A 10,071-nucleotide genomic window follows, 5' to 3' on the forward strand; every position below is an offset into this window, starting at 1 on the left:
AATTTTTAATCCGTCCATCATTGAGATATCGTTAATTCCGGATGATTAAAGGTTGATTTTTGCACATAAATGTGACTATAAATAGAAAACGGGGAACTATTTCAACGTTCAAAGCAATTATTGCTATCTCTAAAGGAATCTTTGCACAATTTATACACATTTGGCTTTACTGATACTGAAGAAAAAACGATATTGTGATAGTAATTAATGCACGGCCATCATGCATTATGCAAGAGGGTCAGATGTTGACCAGCTTTGTCTGGAAACCGAGGATCTAAGACCCCAACATGACAGAATTGTATCAGTGTGAACTCAACCTCAGCTGATGGTGTGTGTGTGTGTGTGTGTGTGTGTGTGTGTGTGTGTTTGTGTGTGTGTGTGTGTGTGTGTGTAGTGGGGGCTGGAGGGCTCTGGTATGAGCTCAGGGACCTTGGAAAATATTCATCTCCCCTAAGCAGGGTGAGTTAAAGGGGAGGGGGGGGCGGCTTTGTCCAACACACACCCCCCCTGCAGTCCTCTGCTCTTTTGTTGAGGGGTGGTATACACACACACACACACACACACACACACACACACACACACACACACACACACACACATGTAAAGCTCTCCAGCAGCGAGGCTCTGACCAGCTGTCTCGGGTCTGAAAGACGGTCGTCGTCACTCATAAACAGAGAGCTCACAGGGGAAGCAGAGACTCGCCTCCTCTCGCTCTCATCTCTGCCGTGTGAACCGTTCACTACTCTGTTTGTTTTTTCTTCTTCTTCTTCTTCTTCCCCTCCGCGTCGCTCATTCAATTTAGGCCTGACATTTCAGCTGATGAACATGGATGTGCGAAAGGGGAGCTCCAGTTTCTCGACCCCTAGATTTAGATGCTGCCCGCCAGGCCCTTAAAATTCCTGCCAGCCCCTTTTTTGGTGGACGTGTTTGGAGAATTTCAAGTTTATATTTTACTTTTCCATCTCAACTTTAAAAGACATGTTTTTTCCCTTAAAGGAATCACAGTGACTCACAATAAATTCCCAATCACAAATCTTTTTCTACACCGAGCGCATCACATACGATACTTTGCATTTTCGCAATGAAAGCTGAGAATTTGCACGTCAGAGCCATCGCGTAGTTATTACGGTAATTTTGCTCGCGCTGTCGTAGGAAGCCGGCGAATCATCGTCTTCGTCATCAGAGAGGGAAAAGGTTTCCATTATTTGGCCTGTTTTTATACATTGAAAACAGCATTTTAAGCATGTTTTATATTGTTCAAATTTCAAATTTAACATGCAAAATGTACAGGGTTTTTTTTCTTTGTTTTTTCTTCATTTTAGAGCTGAAGCTGTTCATCTATTACTAAATTAATCGTCACCCATATTTATATTCGGTTTGAAGCTTTTTTTTCATGATAAAAACAAGATTTCTGACCATTTTAGCTCCTTAAATGTGAATATTTTCTCTGTTTCTTTGCTCCACGTCACAAAGAAATTGTGGACAAAACAAGATAATAAAGAACCTCGTCATTCTTCGATGAAACATTTCCAACGACTAATCGATGACGAAAATAATTGTTAGTTGCAGCACTACTTCATTTTAAATTGTTAATACTCTATTTTAGCATAAAGCAAAATGACAATAACTGACATATTGAAAATTCACTTGGTCACAGGACGTTTTATGGTTAAAATAAGAAAAAAAAAACTGAGGCCTAAGTCTCAAAGGGTTTAAATAGACGTATCAACTGAATATAATGGACATATTTAGACGTATGCAGGCGATCGCGGCGACTTCGCTAACAAAGATAACAGAAGCAGCGTTTCTCTCTCTTCTGCGTGCATGTGTTTGAAAAACTGGTGTGTGTATTGTTCATGGTCCAAGGCTATTTCAGAGGGGGGGGGGGGGGGTGGGGGGGCGTGGGTTTTCACTCCTCCTCACTGCATCGGCCCTTTCATCACTCGCTCATCCATATTCATCGCCCCCCCCCCCCCCATCCCCCCTCCCCTGCTCTCTCCTCACCTATCAGTGACCAGTTAGCTGTGACTGGCGTCTCGCTCCGCCAATCGCACGCCGCCCTTTTGTAGGAACGTTCCCACCTCTCCGAGCCGTCACCCCACCCCTATACAACGGCTTCTTTTTTTTTTTTTTTACTTTGACGCAGTGGCATGAAAAAAAAAAAAAAAAAAAAGGGAAGTATAGGAGAGGTTGGAGGAGGAGGAGGAGGAGAACGAGAGTCGCAGCTACTGTTGGCAGGGTCCCACCGACGGCGGCTGCGAATCGATCGTCAGCCTCGGGAAAACTGTTTTGCGGAGAGAGCGAGCATCGCCTATGACGACCTGCGACTGATGGAGGAGGGGACGGGAGGAGGAACGATGGGAGGACAAGGGTGAAAGAGGACAGGAGGAGGAGGAGGAGGAGGAGGAGGAGGATTGAAGTCGTGATGTTCTGAAGTAGAGCATGATTAGTATGGGCGAGGAGGAAGAGGAGGAAGATGGAGAGGGAGTGGAAAAAAAGCAGGGAGCAGCGGCGGAAGGCTCAGGAGTAAAGAGAAACAGGCGTGTCGCAGCGAGAACGCCATGTTCCGCGAGACGCCGAAGGCTGAAGGACACGTGCGAGCCGAGTCGACGCACGATCAGAGCAACCGCAAACGTTTCAATCATTTGAAGAAGCGACTTATTTGGGCTGATAATTCTGCCGCTTCGCGAGCTCAGAGCTAAATCCGGGGGCTTCCACGGGCGATCCACGATGAAGGTCCCAGAAAAAGAAGCTCCTCACAAAACACAGGAGATCAATAACATGGAAGGCCGTGGTGTCTACACACACACACACACACACACACACACACACACACACACACACACACACACACACACACACACACACACACACACACACACACACACACCTTCATCGCTCTCATTTAACTTCACAAAGACACACACACACACACACACACACACTACTGCTCGTCCACCTAATGTCGCTTGGCAAGGGCATTTCAAGGCCCCACCTCCTCCTCCTCCTCCTCCTCCCTCTTTCCTCCCAACACCGACTTGCCAGTCAGTCCATTTACTAAATGAATGTATTATATCTTGTAGACAGGAAAGGAGAGCAGAGGAGAGTGTAATCATCTCAAACTGTAAGGTCTCCACGTCCAGGTCAACTCTTCCCCCAACTGTTAAACCTGAATGTTTTCCTACTAGTGCTGCCGTGTTTATTGATTATTCATCAATTACTAAATTATTTTGGCGATTAATCAACAAAATAATTGATGGATTTATTGATTTTGAAAACAATCCTTAGTTGCAGCCTTGGCTCCTTCTCATATTATCTGATCTCCTACATGAATAAACGTAAAGCTAAAAAAGCAGTCTTTTATGTTGTAAGTTCTTACATAACTTTCCAGCTTACACAAGCAGCTTTTAGTTTGAATGAAGTGAATCCGAGTCATTTCTAATCGGCCGGTGGAAGACGGCGCACAGACATTGGCCACGGTTATGAAACACATTTTTTACTGAGCAATCGTTTTAGTGACCTAAAAAAAAAAAACGGCCGTCGCTTACTTAAAGTCAGACTTTAATGTGCCGTCGTAACAGAAGAGGCCACCCCTGTGGGCTGTTATTATGATTCACAGTCACACTTTAAAAGTCTGCATTAATTATGCAAGAGGAGCAGAGACGAGTCAGGTGGTGTCATTTTAACATCAAAGTCTATCGGTGTGTTCCGGTCGAGTTCCTAGTCCGAGGTTTTTTGTTTGAAATTAGGACAAAAAGACATTTACTCAATAATAGATATTATTATTATTGTCGGAGTTTTCAACTGGAACACCCCCCTCGTGTGACCTCACAAAGATGGCCGCCACTCACAACAATAGCAACAACACTCATTTGTCAGATGATTTCTAATTTTTTGGTCTTATTTGCTTCACATTAACTTAGTTTTATAGATAATAGTGTTGATTTGTATCCATGAACCTGTTGCTACACTGCTTGTGTGTAAATTACTGTGTAGAGAATTGTTGGTATTGTTGGTTAGCATTACGACTGGTAAAGCTAACAATGGCTAAATACGACTGGTAATGCTAACAATGGCTAATCCGAGATACACTTGTTTTTGTCCCCGACCTCTCAACTTGGAGGTGACGTCATTCCCAGTTACGACTTCTGATATAAATGGAACGCATGGACAGACGGGTCAAGAAAACTGAGGTCTATGACTGCTTTGAAACCATGAAAATTCAATTTAAAGATTGTTGCTATGCTAACTATGAAGAGAGTACGACATTTTTCCTGAAAGTCCAAACTACTACGAAAAAAACAAAAGAATCAAAATCAAAGCGATTATTACAAAACGGGGGCTTTTATTCTGGAATAACATGTCTGACTTCCTGTCCGGTGGCAAAAATAGCACACAGAGCTAGTAAAGATATAAATCATTTATAGTTATTTTTAAGTAAATTTCACGTTTGAAATGATCGCGATTTAAATTCTGACCCAAATAATCCTGATGGTTATTGTTCTTCCATAATCTAGCAGCCATATCCAGTATACTTGTGCGGGTCATAACGCAGGGTTGGGTCACGTGACCTTTAAGGTCATGAAGTTGGAGGACGAAGGTAAAATGTGAATATAAACTTTTAAAAGTTTCTCTGCAGCAAAGAAATGTTTGGTTACAAATTCAGTGATATCCCGGCATATTTCAGGTGATTCAATAGTTTTATTTTTAGCTGGTCTTTAGCAGCCTCATATAGACCGTGTTATATACTATGAATTATATCTGCTTGATACAATGCGAGGCATCAGCTCAAAACCAGTGCTATTCCTGTAAATGCTATTCTGATTTCATTATTTTGTTTGCTGGAAAAAGCATGGATTTTATTTATTTTTTAATCTCCGTTTGAATGAGCAAAGACACTGATCCGACGACAGCAAATCCGTAAATTACAACATTTTCTGGAAGATTTTTTGAACTCATTTAGTCACGATGAAGAGGATCTAAGTTTAAACGTCTGAAACCGAGACTCAACCGTTGACAATGAGCTCATTAGAAGCCTCTGATCGTCGTGTATATGTGTGCATGATTAGGAAAAGGAATCTGAATTCCATTAATGCCGGGGGGAGAAACCCTGCTGGGCTTGGCTGCGGGAAAAAGGAAAGGGGTGCAGAGATAAGAATGGGTTAGGGTTAGGGTGGATTAGAGGGGTGAGGGGTGGGGATGGGTATGGGGGGGGGGGGGGGCCTGAACAGCAGCGACTCATTGATCGTTTTGTCTTTAAAACCTTCAGCTTTTTATTTGACGTAGATGTGATTTATGAGCAGCGGGGTTGCTGTGGTGCCGTGTCGATACACATCTACCATCTGACAGCTGACCAGCTCTCACACACACACACACACACACACACACACACACACACACACACACACACACACACACACACACACACACACACACACACACACACACACACACACACACACACACACACACACACACACACACACACACACACACACACACACACACACATTTGGATGAACCCTGGACACAAACCAGCCGGAAGCTTGGTGGAAAAAAAAAAAGTCCCTCTTTTCTCCTCCGAATTAAACGTCTACACTCATTCACAGATCTGATCGACCCGAGCGGAAAACACTTGGCCCACGCATGGCTCCTTACATCTGGATATATTTCTTAGCTGCAGCTGTTGGGTCAAACCAAAAAAAAGAAAAAGAAAGAAAGAGAGAAAACACGTGGCCCGAAAACAACTGATCCAGAAAGGGAAATATTTCTGAAATGAGCTCGAGCTACACCTGTGAAAGGAAACACGTTTAAAGCTGCACACGTCACATTTTCAACACAATGCACAGTGGAATCGATAAAGCAGTCATAAACCCAAATGCTGTGATGGTATGGGCTGGCATGAGGACACAGGTCGTCATAATGACAAAAAGAGACATCGAGTTTGCATAAAAAAGGCATGATAATGGATGTTATGGGACTAAAAAACATATAGAATTATAAACAATATCAGCATGCATTATTATCTGAGTCATGAGTCGAATATGAAGGTGTTAACAGGTCACTGCGTTTAGATTTGGCGCTGCAGAATTTGGCTTTGCCTTTAAGAGCACGTTTGTGCTATCACTGCGGACTCAGAAGTAAAGAATATATATATATATATTTTATATGTATATATAGGAAGAATAATAATAAGAAAAAAAACAGGTAGAAGATCAAAATCAAAGTCTCTCTTACCATGAGTCTCAGTTTCTTGTTGAGGGAATACAATGCCTTCAGTTTCAAATAGGGGCTGCAGGAAGGCCACTACAGAGAGAGGAAGCACAGGGGGGTGGGGGTGGAGTGTGTGGCGTAAACTAATTATACAAATAATAATAATAATAATAATAATAATATAATAATAAATAAAAAACAACCATCATGATCTCTTTAGCAGAACTTTGACTCTCTATTCACATTCTTACTCTGTATTCAAAGGCCAGAAATAGAAACACTGTCTGCAACTGTAGAGTTAAATAATTCAGTGTAACTGAAGAGTTTAAAATGTTTGATCATATTCAAATTTACACTCAGGTTTTTTTAAACCAAGAACCCCAAAAAAAACAAGATCTCCTCACTGTTTAATTTAAGGGGGTGTGTGGTCACATGTGTGTGTGTGTGTGTGCCTGATGTTGACCTGGTGACCATCCTCTGTCTGAGTCTCATCATCATCCTCCTCCTCAAAACCATTTCATTTATCTAAATGGACGAGCTGTTACGCAGGGAGGCAGGCGAGGGGGGTTGGGGTAGATATGGAGGAGGATGATGATGTTGGGGGGGGGGGGGGCTGGATCGTGTGTTTTCATTTCACTGCATTGACGTGCAGTTAAACCACGCCAGCTAACCTATGGTTCGCCCTCCCGTCTGTCCTGTGATAACACTCCTGAGTGCGTCTGCACTGTTTCCTCTGTTTATTTTTTATTTATATTCATAAAAGGGGTCAAATTATCTCAAAAAAATTAATAACTAATAATTCACAATTATTGATTACTCTTGTCATTTCAGTGCGAGGTTGACTAATAAATCAAAAGGCGATATAAAGACACGCCGAGCGTGCCGCTCACATAACCATCAGTCACATGGTTGACGATCACCTCTGACACTGAATACAGACTTGATTTGCATATTTATACTGCAATCAATCACTTTTTTATTCACCTCGTGTCGAAAAGAATTTACGACTAATTCAATGACTTGAAGAATATTATGCAAAAACAGACTTCATCGACATGTGGACAGTTTAAGATGTTTCACGTTGTCTGCCCTTGAAAAGTCAAATTTAAGCAAAAAAAACCTAACAACCACATGTTTTCCTTCAACTATACGTCTATTTTTTACGCTTTAAAGGTTGGAGCCCGAGGTCATTGAGTCACTGAACGTACATTTCACAGGTGTGTTATGTGTCCAGGATGGTGGTGCATGGCCAGGAGAGGCTACACTGATGGTTGTAATGCTGGGTGATGGGGATGCTTGGTGCATGACAGCATGTAAACAAAAACCAAATATGGTGATTGCCATGGAGACATAATCCAAATTTCGTCCAAACTAATGAATAAACATGATTGGTAGGTAAATAAACCAAATAAAAAACATCATTTGTTTCCCCCCCCAACACGTGTGTGTTTCTAAGTACATGTTATCATTACTATTAGAATGATAAAAGCAGGAGAACATCTACATAAACTAACACGCAGAGAGAGAAAGAGAGGCAGACGTGCAGTGACTGTCGCAGTCTGAGCTGAACTGGATTCCCCCTGTTCTCTGTTCTCAGACACAGGCCTGATGCTGCTGCTGCTGCTCATGTGCGTGTTTCTCCGTCTCTAACTGTGCACAGAGCGGTGATGGTGGCTGATGTGTGAGATTATCACAAGGTCATCCGTCGACGGTGATGAGAGAGAGACCGTGATCACGCAGCAGCAGCAGCAGCAGCAGCAGTCACTCAGATCTGCCGTTCACTTGTTTACATCCCTATTTCTGGCTCGTGCATGGCCGCTCAGCCTGCGCGTAAATGTCAAAGGCGCATATTTATTTATTTATTATTTTTATATATAGAGAGAGAGGATAAAGATGAGATTTCGCGCTGCGGTTAGAGGAGCAGGATATGCGGCTTCCCTCCAAATCCCCCGCTAACTCCCCTCTCTCATTGTTTCCTTCCATCAGAAGCGAAGGCCTGTGTTTATTTTAACGCTGATGGAAAAAGAACCAAAAAAAAAAAAAACAGCCGTGGCGAATTAAAAATATCTGGAATCCGTTATTAGCAGCGGAAATGTGCGGATGCGCGGTTGTAAATCTGCCGCCGCCGCCGCCGCTTCGTGCACAATCACATGAACCTGCTCTGCTTTCTCTCCGTGCTGCCTTCAGGAGCAACATTCAGCCAAAAAACCCCGCATCCCCATCGCTGTTCTTACCTCCCGTGTTTGTGCGTTTTGTGCTGCTGGCCTCCGTGGGAGTCTCCAGTGGTCTTTTGCGCGAGTCCGGGGGATCGGACTCCATGTGTGGTTGCTGATTGTGATGGTGAGGATTTGAGAAAATCCCGTTTTGCTGTACTGCTCCGCCGGCCATCATTTTCGAGCCTGCTCTTGGATGCTTGGTGCTGCGTTTGCGCTTAAATCCTCCTTTCTTCCGTTATCTTTACGCAGCGTAGCCGTGCTATAGACGAGTCCTCGGGAGGAAGCGAAAGTGGGTTTTAGGAATCGGAAAGTACGCCTGTTTCTTGACGGAGGGCTTATCTGCGCGTTTTCTCTGTGGTGCGCCGTGCGTACAGAGAGATGCTGCGCAGGGTCAGAAAGCGGCGGATGATCGGCTCAACGTGGAGAATAAAAAACAATAATAATAAAAAAAAAAGGAAGAAATCAGAAACCTGTGCAGATGCAGAATCTTCTAGGCTACTAAAAAAAATGTGCAAAACGGAGCGTCAATCTTCCATCAACCTTGCGGGATATGCGGCTTAGGATATGTGTGTCATTCCGCTGCAAGCGAATAAAAGAGCGTACTCATGTCAGGCGCTGAAGGATGGTGGCGCTCCTCTGCAACAGCAGCGACGCGAAAATCATTCAAACCAAAATAACAACAAAAAAAATCACAAAGCGAAGAGGAGAAGGAAAAAAGATCGGTGAAGCAAGAAGAAGAAGAAGAAGAAGAAGAAAAAAATCCTATGCGTAAATATCAGGTTTGTAATGCGTTAGTTATCCGGTCCCGGGTGCGTTCATGAAGACACGCTGCTGCAGGAAATCACGCGCTGTGGGTGAACACGCACGAACACGCAGAGAGGACGGTCTTTGCTGCTCGGTGAGTCGCTGGTGAAGATGCTGCTGCTGCTGCAGTCGTTACGTTCAGAGCATCACTTCTGTGACTGGCTGCTGCTGCTGCTGCTGCTGCTGCTGCTGCTGGAGGAGCGCAGGGGAGCGGCTGACGTCACAGGGCCTCGCGGTGCCTTCAGGGACTCCGTTCAGACTCGGATTTTTCTCACGCTTGTGGAAAAAGTGCGACTTGAGTCGGCGAGTGACGATGTGGATCAATTTTAACGCGAGGAAGAAGAAAATAAATAGTGTTTTACAATTTTATGCTCATGAATGAGATAGTTATTTTGTTTTTAATTATCAAAAATGTATAACTTTAATCAAAAATTCTCAAGATATTAAAAAAAGCATATTGATACTGTTAACAAAAAAGTATTGTTACCCATTTCAAAATGTATTTAATTTGCATTAAAAATCCAGTGGATCATCTACATTAGACTAGATTTTATTTTTTTTAAAGTTCATATTGATTAAAAAAAAAGTGCATTGTAACCTATCGAAAAAAGATTAATTTGTTATTAAAAGTCTACAGTCGATCGTCTTTATGAAAAATAAAAATACATTTAAAAATTGATTAAAAGTAGATATTTTTAGGTTAAATTACGTCTTACCCATCTCAAAAATATGAATTTTATACTTATAATAATGTACTGCTGGTCACCTTTATTATACTAGATTTTGATCTAGAATGTTTGAATGTTGAATGTTTTCATATTAATATTGAAATTCTTAA

At 42.6% G+C, this 10,071-nt stretch overlaps 1 protein-coding gene across 4 annotated transcripts in view; it reads right to left on the reverse strand.

The window, feature by feature from the left end:
* nova2 (NOVA alternative splicing regulator 2) overlaps positions 1 to 8,604 on the reverse strand; it is a gene marked incomplete at both ends in the record, with an annotated part of 80,513 nt that extends 71,909 nt beyond the window's left edge. For 2 of the 4 annotated variants that reach the window (XM_083885986.1, XM_083885983.1), the window contains one exon: positions 8,448 to 8,604. In XM_083885986.1, coding sequence (XP_083742112.1) covers positions 8,448 to 8,604 — 157 coding nt within the window. Of the gene's footprint in view, positions 1 to 6,237; positions 6,307 to 8,414 lie in introns of all 4 variants that reach the window. The other 2 variants (XM_083885984.1, XM_083885985.1) reach the window with 2 other exon arrangements.
* Positions 8,605 to 10,071: the final 1,467 nt, after the last annotated feature.

The sequence above is a fragment of the Microchirus variegatus genome (assembly GCF_963457635.1).
Source record: "Microchirus variegatus genome assembly, chromosome: 3".
In the NCBI taxonomy this organism is placed as follows: domain Eukaryota; kingdom Metazoa; phylum Chordata; class Actinopteri; order Pleuronectiformes; family Soleidae; genus Microchirus; species Microchirus variegatus.